At 44.8% G+C, this 20,997-nt stretch overlaps 1 protein-coding gene across 1 annotated transcript; it reads left to right on the top strand.

Moving 5' to 3' along the window:
• The first annotated feature begins 3,523 nt into the window (after positions 1-3,523).
• On the top strand, positions 3,524-19,341 carry LOC137540910 (keratin, type I cytoskeletal 10-like). The gene is made up of 7 exons (XM_068262092.1): positions 3,524-3,543; positions 3,653-3,809; positions 5,687-5,848; positions 10,494-10,619; positions 15,641-15,852; positions 17,617-17,975; positions 19,158-19,341. Exons 1-7 carry the CDS (start codon positions 3,524-3,526, stop codon positions 19,241-19,243), a joined length of 1,122 nt encoding a protein of 373 aa, XP_068118193.1. The 3' UTR covers positions 19,244-19,341.
• Positions 19,342-20,997: the final 1,656 nt, after the last annotated feature.

Here is a 20,997-nt window from a genome sequence, read left to right as displayed (position 1 = left end):
GTCAGTTATACGTGCCTCCGTTTTCTCAGCCCCCAAATGGCCCCCCAATGCATCATTGTGAGCCAGATCTAACACCATGCGCCGGAATGGTTGGGGTACTAACAGTTGTTCCACAATCTCCTCACGAACCTTGACAACCCGATACAATAAGCCTCCATTAATTGAAAAATGGGGAAACCGGCCCTCAGCTCCGGATTCCTGGGGTACACCATCAATTACAGAAACCTGAGATCTAACATTCATAAAAGTGGGATCCCGCATCTGAGCGGTGCTAAATTCTCCCCTTGATACATCCAGGTCAGAATCCACCATATTATTAAATGTTTCCACATCATCTTCCCCAAGCATGACCTGTAATGGGGAACATTCCATCATCTCTAGACAACCTGAACTATCAGGAACATTTTCATCTCCAGCTACAACACTTGTATTTAAATTTTCAGGGACACTCTGACCAGATGGCTGCCTGTCAGCCTCAACTTTTAAGAGTTCGGGAACATTGTCATTTTTCACATCACAAGACAATCCCTCCCGTACCCTTTTCCACAGTTCCCAAAACATTGGAAAGTCACGCCCCAAAATTACCTGGCAGACCAGGTTTCTTACCACTCCGACGCTGTGGGCGATTGTTCCGCAGCAGGTGGTGATGGAAACTGGCACAACAGGGTAGTCTCTAGTATCTCCATGGATGCAAACCACTCTGAGAGGTTTCCCAGCAGTTTCCACCTCTGCGATTACCCCAGCTTGTACCAGTGTTACCATACTGCCAGAGTCCAGCAAAGCCCTGGCAGGGGCCTCATTCACATAAACCAGGCACTCAAAACACTCCTGGACATTTCCAGGAGAAGCAATGCAGACCTCCTGGGCAAAGAATGACACTCTTCGTGTTACTCCACACTGCATAGGTTCCTCCTGTAGTGGGCACTGAGCCCTAGTGTGGCCCCAGGCAGAACATCGCCAGCATTGAAGGGGATCTCGCCTTTGCGGGGCAGCTGCTGCTGGTTGCGGCTTTCGAGGAGACAATGAAGACACATCACTTGACTTTTCAACGCTGGTTCCAGGGTTCCGCAAAGTGAATCTTTCAGACAGGGAAGATCTTGCTCTCCGACTTGCATCTGGACCCCGACTGCCAGCTGTCGACAATAGATCCTCCACGACTGTGTATCTCTCAACCATCTCGATTAGTTGGTCTGCGGTTTTAGGGTCTCCATGACTAACCCACCGCTGCAGCTCAACTGGAAGGGATCGCAAGTACCGGTCAACCACAAACCGTTCCACCATCTGGGGTCCCGTCAGTAGCTCAGGCTGCAGCCACTTCGTAGCTAGTTGTATAAGATCATGCATCTGCGACCGAGGTGGAAGGTTGGAACGATATCTCCATCCGTACACTCTCTGCGCTCTGACCGCTGTGGTTACTCCCAGTCGGGCGAGAATCTCTGCTTTCAGCCGATCATAGTTCAGCGCATCTGTAGGGGAGAGGTCATAGTAGGCCTTTTGCGGATCCCCAGTCAGAAAAGGTGCAATCAGACCAGCCCACTTGTCTTTTGGCCAACCTTCCCGCTCTGCAGTCCTTTCAAAGGTCATCAGGAAAGCTTCCACATCATCTGTAGATGTCAGTTTTTGTAAAAAATGGCTGGCCCTCATTATAGCCTGGTTGCTAGGAACAACAGCAGCAGGTTCTCGGCTTTGAGCAAGCTGTTGCATAGCTTCAGCAAGTGCTTTAGACTGTGCCTCTGTGGACTCCCGCAAGGCAGTGGCTTGGGCGGATGTAGCTTCTCTGAGGGCCCCTTTAACTGTGCCTCTGTGGCTTGCTGCTGGGCCAGCATGCTTTGCTGCAGCTGTACTGAGGTCACTGCAAGCTGCCGAACCAACTCTTCCATAATGAGTGTCTGGCCCTTTAAATGTCACTTTTTAAACGTAAATGTGAACTGTTTCACCACTGCAGTGCTGCTGCCCGCATCCGAGCACCAGTTGTGATATTCAGGGGGACTGGGACTCACAGCCAGCACGCAGGAGACGGTCAGTTCAAAGCACACAGTTCATTTATTGAATGCTCAACAAATAGGCTTCATTAATCAGCATGAAACATCACAGAAAGAGAGGCTTACTTCAGCCACAGGAGAGCATCCAAGTGTCCACAGCAAACATATAGTCCACAGGTAAAGAAAGTCCAGAAATTCTGCACAGTCCAGCCTTGTTTCCTCACGGAAAGCTGTGAATATTACTCCAGATAGGAGTGTAGTCCTGCTGTACACACAGAGGCTTGCAGCACACACACAGGCTTGCAGCGCACTGCTGCACACACTCAGCCAGAGTGCACAGGTCTGCACCTGACTTATTACCGGCCTTCCTGCTGGGCAGGTAGGAAAATCTGGTCTGTATCCGGGTGGAGTGAGCGGCCCACCCATTCCATCCTTCTCACTCCTGAGTCCAGCCCTGAAACTGCTATCAAAGATAGCAACCTTGGTTGCTAATCAAAAATCCTGGACTCATTTCCGGATACAGACAGGATTCACTGAGACCAAACAATACAGGCAGGAGAAATGTACCGTCCATCCAGGACCTGTCCAAGTGGTCCTGTACAATATATATATATATATCATGTTACAGTATACTACAAGTTATTATTACATAGTGAACTCCAGTCAGGGATTCTCAGTTTCTCAGCATGGGAAGCTCCTTCCCCCCTCAGACAAGCTGAAATTGAGAGCAGAGAGCTGTCTGTGACTAACAAAGCACACACACAGAGCGTGGAGGGTGTGTGTATAACTTCTCCCTATCACAGCAGAGGCAGTGCATTCCTCTCTTTGCTGACAAAGCTTGACAAAGAAAAGAAGATTAGCTATATTACAGAGACAGTGCAACTAGAAAAGGCTGCAGTAAACCAGACCACATTAGAACAGGTATATGAACTTACAGGATAGAAGAAATAAGGCTGAACATTTTGTTACAGAGTCTCTTTAAAGAGGAACTGTAACCAAGGATTATACTTCTTTCCAATTAGTATCTGTTACCCCCTTTCTCGAGTAGATCATGGGGGGGGGGGGTCTGTATAGCTGATATTGTGTTGAAACCCCTCCCACAATGTGATGTCATGACTATGGTCTTGACAGTTTGTTGTCTTTACATATAGCTGTTCCCAACTACCAAGCAACCAGTATCTCCCTCTGTGCATATGTATATCTATATATAAAAAACAACCAAACAAACAAAAAACACCTTTATCCAATTGCATAGTTAGGGGGAGTGGTTATAGTTAGTGTCAGTTGGCGCTGTCTCTTTTTTTTTATCATGTCTGCCAGTAGTAACGATGATGACCTGCAGGCTTATGGTGGATCAACCAATATGAACAAATTACATTGCGAATATCAATTATTTCTTAATCTCTCTTCTATTGTTTGTATTGTATAGATCCCCCCCCCCCCCCCCCCTTTTTGCTAAAGTTCCTACTTAATATATTGCAGATATATTCTTTTTCCTGAATTATTCATGCATTATTTTTTATGACCATGGGAACTTATAAATGGCAATCAATTCACAAAAGTTAGGATGTGATGTGGATTTGTTTATATTAGCTGACATATTATTTATTGCCTATTTCTCTTTATGGAATGAAAATGGTTTGAATCTGATTTTTTTTTATTTAATGCAGGTATGAGAATGAACTTCATATGTGGCAGCAAGTTGAGGCTGACCTCAATGGACTCCGAAAGGTGATGGATGAGTTGACCTCAGCCAAGAGTGACTTGGAACTTCAAGTTGAAAGCTTGACTGAGGAACTCACTTCTCTCAAGAAGAACCATGAGGAGGTATATAAAGTCCAAACATGTCCTCAAAGCAGGGGAGTAACTAGAGTGGAGCAGTTCTTGCGGTCACAGGGGGGCCCAGAGCTGTTTTAGGACTCTACGAACTACTAACTCACCTACTAACTACTCAACTACTAACCTTCCCCTCCTCCTATACAGGGGACAATACTTTAGATCAGGAAGTGACCACAGTGTAACCGTCACTGATAAGAAATTCCCCTTTTTATCTCTTTCTGTCTCTCAGAAGCCATTTTCTGCTAGGAAAGTGTTTTATAGTTTGAATTTCTTATCAGTGAGGGTCACACTGTAGTCACTTCCTGCCTGAGTCAGGACTGAGTCAGCCACGTACACACCTGATACTTAACTATTTCAGGCAGAGAAAGAAAAAAAGGAACACAGCATAGCTATGTGTGTGCTAGGCACTGTACATACACATGTTTATCTCATGTCACAGGTCACTTCGGTTATCTTTTAAGGGCACTAAGAGGAGGCAAGGGAAGGGGTGTGAACATTGGGGGGGTAATCAATGTTTCGGGGGGGGGGGGATGAATTGTAGTTACGCCACTGGATAAAAGCAAGACTTCATGGGATTTAAAGTATACCTGTGCATGCATACATCATTACAGTTCTCTGTGTGCCTCTAAGCATACTTCAGAAATTATATTGAACCTTGATCTAGTTTAGAAATCTGGCTGCCTGGGCTTCATTGCCCTTGCAATACACACTGGCAGTATTAAACAGCAGTGTTGTCATCTCCTGTCTGCATAAGAAGCTAGGAGGTAGACAGCAGGGTGGAGCTTCTTATGGCATTATGTCTGACTACAGCAGTCTATAGCTATAATGACAGAAGCCCCTCCCTAGCTAGCAGAAACCTGCTACCAGACACCAGAAATCATGCATCATGTCTAACTTCTTTAGACAGCCATCACTGTTATTAACAATTGCCGGTTCGGTTAGAGGGACACTATGATGCAGTGGCCAGTTCTCTGTATCAGGACATCCTGGGTAAGAGATCCAATATGTTTTTTTTTGGGGGGGGGGGGGGGGGGTTTAATAATTTTGGGGACAAACTGACCTTTGTAATTATGCTTATCTTGCATTTTAGGAAAGATGAAGCCGGCACCATCCATATAACGTATATGCTCTTTTATTGCATTATGGTTGATACAATCTGTCACAAAGGTGCAACGTTTCGGGGAGCATCCCCTTTCTCAAGCAAGTGACAGACTGTCTGTCACTTGCTTGAGAAAGGGGGTGCTCCCCGAAACGTTGCACCTTTGTGACAGATTGTATCAACTGATTCAATAAAAGAGCATATCCGTTATATGGATGGTGCCGGCTTCATCTTTCCTGATATACATCCGTTTGGTCAACGGACAGCCGTGGCACATCACCATCTTCAACAGTAGGAGTGCCTCCTCTAGTCTTCACTTTTATCTTGCATTATAGGTGTTAAAGTTTATCTAAGACCAGTATACAGACTGCTGCTCTGCTCTCTCGAACATAAAAAGCTTATTAAATTCTATGTAAAAAGAAGGAGGTAGGATAAGCAGGAGATGTCGCTCTACAGTAGCACCTGGGAAACTTCAATAGCAGTTGGCCTAGTAGAACACAACTGTAGGCACACTACGTTTCCACCTAATACAATCATTTTGGGCTATCAAAATCTACAGTGTCACTACAACAGCTTAGACAGACATTTTTCTACCTTTCCATTTTCCAAACCATGTAGAAGACTTCTATTAGAACGGTTGATGCTATATTTGAAACGAGAAATAAGTATAGTAATAAAATTGCTTATATGTCTGTTATGGTTATTTCAACCTTCAGTGTTCCCACCAGATGTAAGCTCCAGCTTATATTTCTACCTTATTCCATAGGATACAAAATCCACCCAGGAGACCAGCGTTGGCCAAGTCAATGTTGAAATGGATGCTGCTCCAGGAAACGACCTGACCAAAAAACTCAATGACATGAGAGCCCAGTATGAAGCCATGGCAGAGAAAAACCGCAAAGCTGCTGAGGATTGGTTCAACCAAGTGGTAAAACATTTTACTCTTAAAATTTCAAAACAAAGAACGAGCTTTCTGTTAGAAACAGCAATAGTCTGAAGATGAACACTTGGCTTGCAGCACTACACTGTAATATTCCACCAAGACATGGGTGGAATCTAGATGCTCTCCCTAGGTATTCATTGGATTTCCTACAGCAACCCAAAACATACTTGGAGCAAGTCAAAAAATATTCCTAGAGGCCTAAACCATCGAGTACCTCAGAGGAACAGTTAGTACAGAACAGGTTATTTCAGTGCCAATGGCTTGAATATCAGTGTTCAGCTACAACATCTGCTTTGGCAAAAGGGACATGGATTGGGCACCAAGTGTTTTTGCCAAATCGGCTTTCGCTGTGTCATCTGGTACCTAAAAATCTTGTGGTAGATGAGTGGTGAATTGTTCAGTAGCGCTGAACCCAAAGGGCAAATATGAGAAAGAGGAGTAACAGGAGGCATCCATCATGAGGTTTAAAGTGGACCTAAACTCTTGCACAGGACATAGGGCAAACAGAGAAATGCACCCTGTGTGTTTTTAGAGAGACGAGCCTGTCTAATCCCCCCTCATCTTCAAGGAATCACAAGTGTAATTTGATCTCTCAGCTGTGTCAGTACAGAAATCCGGCAGTCCTCAGTAGACAGACACAACTAATATGGAAATACAGGATGTTAACCCTTTGTTAAGCAGGAAGTAGACACTGCAAATGTATTGCAGTTCTGAAAGCAACAGTGATTTTTTTTTTTTTAATACTATGCTGTTTATCTTGTAGAGAAGAGAGGAATAGGATAGGGAGCAGCTAACAGGTTTCCACCACAGTAGTTGAATAGAGATGTAGCGAACGGTTCGCCGGCGAACGGTTCCAGGCGAACTTTAGGGGTTCGCGTTCGCCTGGACCAAGCAAACTTTTGCGGAAGTTCGATTCGCCCCATAATGCACTATGAGGGTCAACTTTCACCCTCTGCATCACAGTCAGCAGGCACATTGTAGCCATTGAGGCTACACTAAGCCCTGGAGCCCCACCCCCCCTTTTATAAGGCAGGCTCGCCGGCCATGACACTCACTCGTGTGCCTGCTGCAAATAGACAGACTAGGGAGAGCTGCTGCAGACTTGTTCTCCTAGGGAAAGATTAGTTAGGCTCTTGGCTTGCTCCTGGCTGATTGTTATTGCTAAAATAGCACCCCTCAACAGCTCTTTTGAGAGATAATGTTTTCCAGATGTGTTTTTTTGTGTGTGTGTTGCTCACTGACATTATACAGCCCTATCTGTTGCAGCTGGACCTTGTTAATTGTTATTACTGTGCCAGCCAGGCTCTGCCTAACTATCTATACTGGGACACCTACCTATGCCTACCTAACTACTGGGGCACCTACTTAACTATACGGGGACACCTACCTACCTATACTAGGGGACCTACCTACCTATACTGGGTCTCCTACCTATGCCTACCTACCTATACTGGGACTCCTACCTATGCCTAGCTAACTACTGGGACACCTACCTATGCCTACCTACCTATACTGGGACTCCTACCTATGCCTAGCTAACTACTGAGGCACCTACCTATGCCTACCTACCTATACTGAGACTCCTACCTATGCCTACCTACCTATACTGGGACTCCTACCTATGCCTAGCTAACTACTGGGACACCTACCTATGCCTACCTACCTATACTGGGACTCCTACCTATGCCTAGCTAACTACTGGGACACCTACCTATGCCTACCTACCTATACTGGGACTCCTACCTATGCCTAGCTAACTACTGGGACACCTACCTATGCCTACCTACAGTACCTATACTGGGACTCCTACCTATGCCTACCTACCTATATTGGGACTCCTACCTATGCCTAGCTAACTACTGGGACACCTACCTATGCCTACCTACATACAAATACAAGAAGATAATAAGGTCGTTGCTTCATTGTGGACAGACCAAATTTGATCAGCTGGACAGTCACTGTTGTTCTATCATTGAGCTACCACAGCCCAGCGACCATATGGGCTTGAAAACCGCCACGCCTGCACTCTCGCCACGGTGCGCACCAGTCCAGCACGGCCACACTACGCAAACAGCTGTTTGCGGTGCATTACACAGTGAGTTTGGTGTGTCAGTGTGAAGCAGAACTCTAATTACACTCCCTGATTGATGTATAAACATGCAAGATGTTTGAAAGCACTATAGGCCTGCAATTTAGCATTCAATGTGATTTCTGCCCTTAAAACGCTGCTTTGCGTCACATCCAGATTTTTCCCCAGGACTTTGGGCATGTATCCCACTCCGCCATGCCCCCCTCCAGGTGTTAGACCCCATGAAACATCTTTTCCATCACTTTGTGGCCAGCAGCATACATTTTTCTATTTTTCAAAGTTCACCTCCCCATTGAAGTCTATTGCGGTTCGCAAACTTTTCCGCGAACCGAACCTTCCACAAAGGTTCGTTCGCGACATCTCTATAGTTGAAATCTATGCCCTGTTTGGGAGTTGTTATCCCTGCCAGGGCGTAGATTTCAGCTACTCACGCCACGCAGTCTCTGTTCGCGCCACTCTGTTGTCACCAGGCCATTCGCTCTGCTGTCATACTATGCCATGCGATAGACAGGAGCCAATTTCATTAGCTCTTGACTCCGTGATTACTGTGATCCAATCACAGTAATCGCTGTTTACAAAAGGGAAAGGATAGCTCTGATCCTTCTCAGGTACCATGCTTACCTGGGGCTTTCTTAACCACCCTGGCGTTCTGATTAAATCGCCAGGGTGGCTGCGGGAGGGTTTTTTTTAAATAAAAAAAAAACTATTTCATGCAGCCAACTGAAAGTTGGCTGCATGAAAGCCCACTAGAGGGCGCTCCGGAGGCGATCTTCCGATCGCCTCCGGCGCCCAGAATACACAAGGAAGGCCGCAATGAGCGGCCTTCCTTGTTTTGCTTATATCGTCGCCATAGCGACGAGCGGAGTGACGTCATCGACGTCAGCCGACGTCCTGACGTCAGCCGCCTCCGATCCAGCCCTTAGCGCTGGCCGGAACTTTTTGTTCCGGCTACGCTGGGCTCAGGCGGCTGGGGGGACCCTCTTTCGCCGCTGCTCGCGGCGGATCGCCGCAGAGCGGCGGCGATCAGGCAGCACACGCGGCTGGCAAAGTGCCGGCTGCGTGTGCTGCTTTTTATTTGACAAAAATCGGCCCAGCAGGGCCTGAGCGGCAGCCTCTGGCGGTGTTGGACGAGCTGAGCTCGTCCAGACCGCTCAGCAGGTTAAGCCTCCTTAGCGCTGCTTGTCCCTCGCCGTCTCCTCGGCAATTCAGCCGGAAACCCTGGCCAAGTCGCTTTGTCATGCATGCACAGCCTGGCCAGGCAAACTCCCCCATCGAGCTCCCGCAGGTGGGGGTGTTCTGTGCTTGTGCAGTGCTGCTGCACAGGCGCAGAACGATCCCAGTAACGGGAGCACGACATGGGAGTGCGCCTAGCCAGGCCGCACATGCGCAACGAACTCGGCCAGGTTTTCAGTCTGAATTGCCTGGGACAGGAGCCGCCCGGGGAGACAGCGAGGGACGAACGGCCCTTAGGAGGCTTAAGGAAGCCCTAGGTAAGCATGGTACCCGAGACGCTTCTCGTCTTAGGTTCCCTTTAAGAGGCCAGAACCATGCAGTCCCGCAAGGGTTACATAGGGAGATTAGGGTTAAGAGTGTTTTGGGGAAATAAGGTTTTATTAAGGTGAAAGTTTAAATTGGGCTGATGATGGATGGGACGAAAACAAAAATACCACTTAAAGAGAAACCGTAACCAAGAGTTGAGCTTCATCCAAAGCAGTAGCTCCTTTCCTATGAGAAATCTATTCCTTTTCTCAAACAGATCATCGGGGCTCTGTACGTCTGATTGTGTGGTGAAACCCCTCCCACAGTGGGATGTCAGCACCTCACAGCCCTGAGGTACTGACATCACACTGTGGGAGCCTTGTTGCATTGTGGGAAACAACAGCTATTCACAACTGCCAAAGATGCAAGCAGCATACCCTACCAGTGACATCACCTGCCAGCAGTAAAAAGTCACCATATGATAAATGTCAGAATGTAAATCAGGGAGAGAAAAGATTTTACAATGGGAAAACACTGACTAAATCATTTATACATAATTATTGTAAAAATAAAGCACTTTTTTATTACATTATTTTCACTGGAATTCCCCTTTAAGTAGTGTCTTAAAGCTGCAACAGTACCTAAACCCAATCCATGTAGCCAAAATGCAATGCCAAACTGAAGAGTACAAGGACGTGAATAGTATACTATCCTCTGTAATAAAACCCGTGTGTCCCTGCCTGTGCTGTCTCTGTGTAGCCGGCTCCGTGCTCTTTGCTACTGCGCATGTGCGAAGCACGGACCCAGACAGCCGTTGAGACAGGACGGGGGCCAGTGAGCCAGGCCGGCGTGTGCACGGGCGGGCGGGTGCGCGCAGGGTGGGTGTGTGCGCGCAGGGCGGGTGTGTGCGCATGCGCACTGTAAAAAGATAGACCTAGAGCCCGTTTTAAAGTGGGCTTGGGTCTACTAGTATTCTATAAAACACTGAAAAAATACGTTAACACAATATATGAATGCATGATGATAATGATGATAATGATTGATTATTCTTTTTGTTACCAGAGCGCTCAACTGAGCAAAGAGATATCTGCTGGAGCTCAGGAAACTCAAGTAAACACCAGTGAGATAACAGAACTAAAGCGTACTCTTCAGTCACTGGAGATGGAGCTGCAAGCTCAATATGCCATGGTAAGGGGACTGCCCTATGGGAAGCCAGCAATAATCATTAGTGACGATCGTAATCAGCAAAATTACGATTTCATAAATTTTCACAATTACGCCTATACGTAATTGCAAACTGAATTGATTTTGTAGTCATCCGTAATTTCGCATTAAAAAAAAACTGTAATTTTCGCAAAAGTCCACGTAATTTTGTGCCAAATTTGGTGGTTAACCACTTTATGACAAGCTGACTTATTAAAACGTCCTGCTAGAGCCTCTTAATGGCTCCAGGATGTTTTTATAAGTCAGACAGTGTTGCTGCCGCTGTGCTCTCCCGTGTGTGCACATGCGCGCTCCCGCAAGTGCACATGCATTCCCGTGCACATGAAAATAGTGGGGTGAAAAAAACCACCAAAGAAAAAACACACCTTTATTGTCACCATACTTTGTACTATGGACATAATTAAAATCTTGTGATAACCAGGACAAATAGGCAGATAAAATGTGTGGGTTTTATGCACAGTAGCAGTGTTTATATTAAAACTATAGGGGATGATATTGGAGACATTTTTTTTCCTTGTTTTTCCCTTTAAAATGCATAGAAAATAAAGTAATTACTGAAAACAAATATCAACCCCAAAAAGCCAAATTTGTGGTGAAAGATACAAGATATAGATTATTTCATTGTGATTAGTAGTGATTAAGCTATTGGCTAATGAAAGGGATGAGCACTGAATGGTGAAAATCGCTCTTGTCCGTTAGGGTAAAAAACGCTTTGGGGTGAAGTGGTTAATAGCAAATCCCCCATACATGCTACTGACACCAAAATTGATGCCTATGTTAAAGGGAATAGTGGGTACAATGGGGAAAAAAATATTTTGCAAAAAGGAGCACAGAGTTTTTGAGAAAATCGATGTAAAAATGCAAAGATAAAATGGTTTTTAAACCTGGAAAAATGAGTTTAAAAAACATTTTTCTTTGCGTTTTTAAAATCAATTTTCTCAAAAACTTTTTTTGACTTGTACCCAAAATTCTCCTTAAAGGGGAACTGAAGAGAGAGGTATATGGAGGCTGTCATGTTTATTTCCTTTTAAGCAATACCAGTTGCCTGGCAGCCCTGCTGATCCTCTGCCTCTAATACTATTAGCCATAGCCCCTGAACAAGCATGCAGCAGATCAGGTGTTTCAGTGGTTCAGACTTATAAGTCTGATCTGACAAGACTAGCTGCATGCTTGTTTCTGGTTTTAATCAGATACTACTGCAGAGAAATAGACCAGCAGGGCTGCCAGGCAACTGGTATTGATTAAAAGGAAATAAACAGGACAGGCCTCCATATACCTCTCTCTCTTCAGTTCCCCTTTAACCCTTTCCACTCGGAGTTCTTTCCTAAAGGAAGTCGTTTCTGCTCTGAGTTTTTTTTTTTTAAGAAATGCGCTCTCCCTCTTATTCTCTCTCTCATTTTTAACATGGAACACCGTAACATGGTATATCTTATTTGGGCAGTTTGGCATCTTCTATTGGCTGGTAGCAGAGGAGAAAGCCAAGGTATGGTAAATTGAAAAACAGTTTCCTGGGTGTAATCCGGGCCTGCGGGAGCAAGTTTCCCAACAATAGGTGGTTTTATGCCCGCCACCCGGGGTCTTACTGTCCCTACACACAATGCAATCTTTGGTATTTCAATCGGGCACATTAGCAATAAAATACTGGCTATTATTTACACCCTCCCCCAGTCCATTCCATAGGATGCCATTCATTCTCTGTGCAACTTTGCAATCAGTCTGCAAAAAATCTGCAATTTAATCTGCAAGGAATCTGCAGAAAGGAATCTGCAAAAAGGAATGTCACTTCCTTCCGGCCGGGATCGCGGATTTCCGGTATGGGGCTGGGGGGCACTGACAGTGTGGGCATGTAGTATTGCATGCCCACAAACCGGTGCACAGTTATCGGCGGTTTGCGGCGGTCCCGATGCGCTGCAAATCGCCGCTGCAGGGATGTCCCGCTTAGCGGGAAATACGAGCACATCAGGGTTTTCTGTATGTCGGCACAAAATTTCGCGAAAATTAAGTGAAAAATTACGTGAAATTATGAAATACTACTATTACATACGAAATCAATTACGATTTTCCCTGAAATTTCGAATTACGATTACAATGCGAAAATGCAAATTTTGATGCAAAATTTTGCAGATGCGAATTTTCGACCCATCAGTGGTCATCATAAATGCCCTTCTCTAAACCAAGCTGCCTTTTACTAACTCACTGCTAAAGACATACCTGTTACTACCCTCTTTCCCTAAAAATAAGACCTACCCTGAAAATAAGCCCTAGCAGGAATTTTGAGCATGCTTGCAATAGAAGTCCTCCCCCGAAACTAAGCCCTAGCGAAAGTTAAAAAGAAGAGGGGGCCAGTAAGCAGAGACACAGTGATGCAGTGCCAATGCTCCTGTCATCCCAGCAAACAGCAATGTAATGTTATCAGCAGTGTGCAGGCATGACAGGGCAGGTGCCTGATCAGTATGGTAGCATACCTTTAAATCAAGGAACTGTACAGTACAAAGGAGCAAGAAATGTTCTGCTGCAAGGCACTTCCTGATAGAAATATAAGACATCCCCTTAAAATAAGCCCTAGCACATCTTTAAAGGGACTCCAAGCACCTCTCATGGGCATGCCTTTAAGACTCTGACCAGTACTGCAAAGTACTAAGATGCATACCTTTCTGTAGCTTGTGCTCGCCTCTTTCATTTGATGTCTGAATCACCGTTCTACACCAAATTCTACACCAAATAGTTTTCTTTCGATTTCAGTTTAAAAATTGTGGCTGCCATCTTGGCTTTGTAATAACTTCTGGGCCAACCCTGTCTTCTCTGTTAGTGAAGTGCATCACTCAATGAAGCAGGAAGAGGAAGTGACACGCATGGCCATTGCAAGAGGCTCCTCCAGAGGGCTCATAGCACGACTTTGTTGGAAGTCGTCTGGCTTAAAGGCATGCCCATAAGAGGCGCTCGGAGTCCCATTAAGAGCAAAATATAATATAAGACATGGTCTTATTTTTTGGGGAAACACGGGTAGGGCAATGTGTCAAGGAGAGTGAAAACATGCCAGTGCTATAGGTCCTAGGTTCTCAACATGCGGTACGCGTACCCCCAGGGGGTACTTCTGATGGGTCCAGGGGGTACTCGGGCTTGATATACTTGACCAAGAATAACAAATTTAGAGATTTAGAAAATTATAACTCTTATTTAAACAACATCAAAATAGTATTTTAGCTAATTAAAAGCAATAATAAATGCTTGCACATTGTTTAGAACCAATTATCACGTACTACGATTAAATATATATTTGTCAAGGGGTACTTGTGATCATGTTTACTATGCTAGGGGGTACTCGATGAGTACAGGGTTTTAAAAGGGGTACACACTTATAAAATGTTGAGAAACACTGCTATAGGTCTCTTGTTTCACAAACCCACATGCAAGTACCAGCATACTGTGCTTATGGATTAGGCCTCGATTCATCATTGTCTTTGAGATAACTTTTTCCAGTTTGTTAAATTACCAAATTCGAAGTTTATCGATTTCTAGTTGTATTCATCAAGGTTTGTCTGCATTTGGTGTGAATTCGATAGAATATCGATAACAATTGGGGTAACCATTCAGTAACGTGTCGCTATTTCCATGTTACAGTGGTAATTTAACACAAGTCCATAAGATTCCCTTGGAATTGTGGGTATAAAAGGCAGTCCTTTGAACACCACGTAGCAACATTCTGAATAGGGCTTAAGACCTGGACCAGGATTCTGGAAGTGGCTTGGGACAATCCCACAATTTCGCCAGCTACGGCTTGATCGGAGCCTTTTCTGAAAAAAATATAGTGCAGCTAGCAAATTAGTTAACCGTGGCACTGCCTGTGTTCTCTTACAAGATGATTCAAGAGAAATGCAGATGTCCTGGTATAGCAAATAAATCCATTCTCTTGCAAATTGATATGGTTCTAGACCTTATTCTTGCCCTTCTACGCCTTTGAATCACTCTCAGCTGATACATAACCACTTCAAATGGCTCCATCTTCTCTGTCAGCAATGATCTGACAGGAATAACGACAGAGCAGTGAAGGAGATAACTAATCCTAACTGTAACGCTAAACCACACCCACTTTCATTTTCATGAATTGCACTTACTTCCGTTTTATCGCATTGTTACCGAATGATTACCGAATGCTCGCTAACAGCTGAAGATAACTTTGATGAATACTGAAATCAACTTAACGAATTCGGTATATTACCAAACTGTCGTTAACCAATTCGATATGTCTTGATGAATCGAGGCCTAAGTCCCTTTGGACATGTAATTCGGGCATGAGCGTTGCAATCACCCCTGCGACCTCTGCCATTGCAGGGGGTACCAGAGGCTTTGGGGGCACCTGCTCCTCCCTCTCCCCAACCTCAAGTGCATCCAATCAGCAACAACAACTCCCCATTTGGTCACAAAAACTGTCCCTGTCACCTTCTCCTGCCATGTAGAGTAGCGAGTAGCGGAAGCGCTTGTAATATTTTCCAGCTTCACAGCAGAACACTTACTCTGCCACCATTTGCCAGTTCCCAACCACATGACCCTCAGGGGGTTTGGAGCCCCATGCTATCATTTTTGCAGGGGGGGGGCACTATTAATTCTAGTTACTCCCTTGAATTCGGAGTGCTGTTATTGCCAGACCCCAAATTACCCTGACTCACAGAGAAATCCCCCAGCGCCGCTATACCGGTCACAATTGTCTATGGCAGCACCAAGTCAGGCGCTACGCAGTGCCTTTCAGATACCAAGATGACGTGACTCGTGTATTGGAGTCACGTGAAATGCTCCATGACCCGCAAGTGAGTGAACTCCCCCGATCCTGTCCGCTTCTTCGGGTAATGTAATAGTGCTAAACAGCGGTTATCTGGAGTATTGGGGCATACCGAATTTGCTGTGCCGAATACGAACACTAACTATTTGTATGATTCGGTTTTAAGATATAAAAAGACACATAAAATAAACAATATATTTATTATTAGAAAAAGAACTTGGAGGATTCACTGGCACAAACAGAAGGCAACTACTGCATGCAGATATCCCAGATTCAGGCGAATATCAGCACTTTGGAGGCACAGCTGGAAGAGATGAAAGAGGAAGTTATGTGCCAGAAACAGGAGTACGAAACTCTTCTGGATGTCAAAACTCAGCTGGAAAATGAGATCAAGACCTATCAGGACCTTCTGGAAAAGGGGTAAGCGACGAGGGAAATGGCTGTATAACATTATTTAACAAACATAATGCAGTGACGACTCTGTAGACAGGTTTCATGGGCAGAGATCCAACTTGGTATTATGCTTGGAGAAGTGCCAGTTGGCTTACCGTCAGGTTCATCTCGCTGTACAGATTTCCTTCTTGAATTAAGGCTGGTAGGCCGAGTGCTCCGACTACAGGTAGAGATGGGGCATGACTTCGCCTTCTGCTAGTCTTGATCAAAAGTGCTAATTGCTAGCAACTGGAATGGGCCTAACTACAGAAGTCCCGCCATGGAACGTGTCATGATATCATGTTAGATCCATCAGCCCAATTCTAGTAGACTGTGAAAAGGGCAGATCAATGCCACTCAAGTCACGATGTGTTATTTTGTTGCAAGAGAGGATTCTGTTATGTTGTATATACTATAATTGATAAGCGAAAATGTCAAATTTTTTTTGCATTAATTTTCACAAAAATAATGTTAACCAATTGAGGACCTCAGTGTTAAACCCCCCTAAAGACCAGGCCATTTTGCTGTAAATTGGCCACTGCGGCTTTAAGGGCCACTCGACAGCACACAAGTGATCCCCCCCCCCTTTTCTCCCCCCCAACAGAGCTCTCTGTTGGTGGGGGCATATTGCCCCCCCTCAATGTTTGTTTGTTTGTGTTTTTTTAATAAAAAAAGTGTTTTTTTTTAATTGTGTAACCCCCCCCTCCCCCCGCCATCCAATCCCCGTGATCAGCTGTCATAGGCTTCAGCCTATGACAGCCGATCACCTCTATGTCTCATCTCAGGAGGGGACAGCCGTGTCACACAACTGTCCCCAGTACAGCGCTGCTGGAGATCGCAGCGCTGTACACATAATTAGATGGCGGTTACGCTGTCTAACAGTCGCCGCTCGGAGACTGAAGGCAGAGCTCCGCTCTGCCCACCAAGCAGGAGATGCGTGCGCACCATGCGCGCAATCTCCTGCAAAACAGAACACCAAGACTTTACACCGATCGCCGTTATGCGGTCCTGGGGCTGCTGCCGCGGCCACACCCATCGCCGTGACGCGGTTGGCTAATGGTTAAATTCGACTTTTGAGTGAAAATGCCCTCAAAATTATTTTACAATTACTTGGTGATTTTTTACAAATTTTCACACTGAAAATAAACTATTTCACCTTTTTCACGGTAAAAATACAGTTTTTCATGTTTTCATAATTTTTTCACCAATTTGAGAACATATAACTTATTTTCGCTAATATTTTCTTAAAAAGGAAAATGTAATTTGCGATGCGAAAATAACTTTTGCAAATTTTCGCAAGCAACATTATATACTAGAAAGCCATTTTATAATTTCCTGTTAAAAAGTCTTTATGCAGCTATGATTTCTTGACATTCCAAATTATTCACTGATTGGAAGTTGGTATAGCCCCAGATTCTTATGTTTGCATTCCCAGCAAACAGCTTATATTTCCTGCAGTAGGCGTTTCCACTTTAGACAGGAAGAGGAAAATAATAAGGCTGGGAGCACTTGCATTCATTTTCAGGACAGGACTACTGAAAAAGGCATGCAATTTTGCTTGGTGTGCTCCCAATCTAAGAGTGAGTTACTTTAGGATGTTTGCTAAAATATTCAATATATACCCGGAGAAAATTGTGTTTCTACATAAAATATGGACTTAAACTTTATAAAGGTACTTAAGTCATACTTTAAGGTTTAAAAAAAGTATAACAAAGCAAAAATATCAACTAAATTATCATTTGTGTTTGATAGAGATGCTGAGACCGGGAGTGGGCAAGATGCAAGCCATGTGGATACAAAAACTGGGTCCAGAGCTCAGATTTCTCAGTCCAGCGCCTCCAGAACCCCTGCTTCTACCACCCAGGCTTCTAGATCCACTCCAACCCAAAGCTCAAGCTCTACAGCTCCAGCTTATCAAAGTTCAGCTTCAAGTAGTCAGAGATCGAGCACTTCACCATCTTCTGCATCTTGTTCTTCTGCCTCTGCTGGTCAAAGCTCCAGTTCATCAGCCACTTCTGGCGCTGGAAGCGGTAGATATGGTGGCCAAAGCTCTAGCTCTTATGGATCTGGTGGTCATGGAGGATCCATTTCTGGAGGTCAAAGCTCAGATGGTAAGCAGATTTCCCAAAAAAATTGCATGATACTTTGCTAAGAAACCTAATTGCTGATCATAAGTAAATCCTTAGAGGCCATTTTGTTATTCAAAAAGGGCATTCAAAAATGTATTCTACATGTACATAAGCTTTTAGTAAGATATTTAATAAAAACACCTGAACTGATTATTTCTACCTTGAAAGCAGATGATAATTACTGTACATCATTGCTGACTGCTCACACCTAGTCAATCTTAAACATTCCCGATTTAGACACATGCAAAGAGGAAAGGGATCACTCTGCCAACTGTCATGTCTTGCTACTGACATATAGTCTATCATGGCTATTTATTTCACTGTAGTATAGTGGAATGGCTTCAGACTGACTGGAAGGGAGTATTAAAGTGAACAAGCCGGCAGAGGTTGGTGAGCTGGATAAGTATGTACGTTAGTGGGACAGGTACCTCATAAAGCTCCGCCCCTGCTTGCCCCCAAACTGAGCTAAAACGCCTGTTGGCATCAGATGTGCAGGGGGTGGGGCATGACTTCACAAGGCGGGACGACGTCCTTCTACATTCACATAACTATAAGCCATTCACTGCCCCAATGCAGAACTAATATGGTCATCTAGAGTTTTTATTTCCCTTTTAATGCATCCCAAAATGTTGTTAGCTTTAGCTGCAGCGGCTTGGCATTGAGTGTGATTATTTAACTTGTTGTCGATGAGTACTCCTAAGTCCTTCTCCACGTTTGATATCCCCAACTGTATCCTATTTATTTTGTATGGTGCTAGACCATTGGTACGACCAAAATGCATGACTTTACATTTTAATAATAATAATAATAATAATAATAATAATGGTCCTAGTTCTCCTCCCTCCCATCTAACAGAGTATTTGCTTATCTGAGCCATGTGTCTACATTTACCCGATCCTGCCTAGCATTCCCCTCTTCCTCCCGGCAGCCTGCTGAGCCTCTCGCTCTTCATACATGGCTCCCAATCATGTGACTGCTCAAACTTTATTGAATGGAATGGCTTCCAGAGAGTGTGAGCAGCCTCAGAGAAGTCTTGGAGCCATGCAATAAAAGAGGTCATCAGTGAGAAAGTCAGTTGGTCATTAGAAGAGTGTGGAGAGTAGTTAGAGGATTCTATGTACTTGAATGTCTGCCTCACATTCTCTACTGCTTTATTTTTATCAGCCGTTAAAACAAAGAGAAAGATTGTAACGGAAACCTATATAGATGGCAACATGGTGGATTCAAAGACAGAAGAATATGATGTCTAAAGAAGATTGTTGGAGATTTGGAAGATGTATCACCTACTGCTAACATGCTAAACCTTTGCCCACTTTTCTGCTGTTACTCACTGCTCATTCTCAGTACTACCCTCAATAAAGCTTTTAAGCAATTGCAACTGAATTGGGTGTCATGTCAAAGGTGTAATGGTGCAATGTATATTGTATACTATACCAGTTTTAAAGAACAGATAGGTCGTTCAAACTTGCCCTGAATCCTTCCTAAGGGCCGGTTCACACTTGCGGTTCCCTGCCAAACGGACCGGATGACATGACCGGATCCGGACCGGATCCGGTCAGGTTGCATCAGGTGTTCATCAGGATGCGATCCGGATCCGTTTGGCAAAAGATAGTAGAAACCGAATAAAAATGTTGGGGTCTGGGAGGTCAGCAGAAGGTGGACCTGTGGAATCAGGCCCTCCGCTGTTTAGCACTCACCTCCACCTCCGACATACTGCCAACATCTCCAGCACGTTTAAAGTCACTGCTGATCCACTCCAAAATGCTTGCCCATGTGTCCCCATCCAAAATCGCCGCTACAATACGCATAGGAAGTGGGGTAGAACATCCGGATTTTTAGCCAGTGTGTTGTGCGCTCTCCGGTTCTCATTGGTTTGTATTGGCCGGATGGTGCAGTCCGGCTCCGCTCCGGATACGGCTGCCGGAGGAGCCAGACCAAAAAATAGCGCATGTTGGGTCTTATGCCGGAGTCCGGATCCGGTCCGGATCCGGTCCGGACGAAACGGACGCATGTGAACGGGACGCATAGGCTTTCATTGCTATGCCGTGCGTCCGTTCCGTCCGTTCTGCATGCGGTCCGGCTCCGGCACGGCGATTCCGGACGGCGACCGCTAATGTGAACCGGGCCTAAGCTGCACAAGGCAACGGAAGTAACATATATTTGAGGCGTGCATAAAAAAAGGGCCCGGCTGGATAATAAAATGGCGCCGGTTATTAACGAAATCTGATAACGATAAACATCGTTGTCAATCTTTGTTAGCGATAAATATTGTTGTAAAAAAAGACTAGAAATAATAATATAAAAAAAAGATATTAATGTTAAATATCGTTAAGTAATTGAACAATACAGCTTAACCCAACCCTACCCTCACACAGAACCCTCCACTGGTGGTCCCTAAAATTAACCACTCCACCCGGTGGTGCCCAACCCTAGCCACCCCCCTGGTGGTGCCTAACCCTAACCATACCCTCCCAGTGGTGCCTAAACCTCCCCCCCCTCCCCCCCGGTGGTGCCTAACCCTAACCACTCCCTCTGCAGAAACACCCTTTTACACATAGTAACGATAATATCTTTGATAACGTAAAATCTGTACATATAAACAAAATAATATGACAAAAACTATAACGTTGCAAGCTTCTAAAAACGTTAACATACTTCAAAAACTATAATGTTCTAATGTTGATAAAGGAATACTATCGATTCATATATTTTTTTTCAATTGACACAGGAATTGTTTGGGAAGTGCTGCTAAGTACTGGTGTATACATTTTAGTAGCAACTTCTTTGTTTACTGTTAGCAAAATACTTTCAATCTTTACTGACGCCAAAACTGACGGCTGACTGAGCCATGAGGAGAGGGGAAATTCCCCTCACACTTGATCAGTTAACTCTATGGGCTGGAACCCACAGGAGCGCTTTTGGCAGCGTTTTGGCAGCACTGCGATACGCTAGCAGTTTGCCAAAACGCTGGGCTAATGTTAATGGATGGGGCAACTTCCACAGG

This window comes from Hyperolius riggenbachi, chromosome 12 (genome assembly GCF_040937935.1).
Source record: "Hyperolius riggenbachi isolate aHypRig1 chromosome 12, aHypRig1.pri, whole genome shotgun sequence".
NCBI classification, from domain to species: Eukaryota; Metazoa; Chordata; class Amphibia; order Anura; family Hyperoliidae; genus Hyperolius; species Hyperolius riggenbachi.
This window is presented reverse-complemented; position numbering and strand designations above follow the sequence as displayed.

Bases quoted from the DNA above. Each gene is read 5' to 3' on its own strand.
- LOC137540910 (XM_068262092.1), top strand. From the start codon at position 3,524: ATGGCAATCAATTCACAAAA. The intron at 3,544-3,652 runs GTTAGGATGTGA...TATTTAATGCAG, and splicing joins ATGGCAATCAATTCACAAAA to GTATGAGAATGAACTTCATA. The intron at 10,620-15,640 runs GTAAGGGGACTG...ATTTATTATTAG, and splicing joins TGCAAGCTCAATATGCCATG to AAAAAGAACTTGGAGGATTC.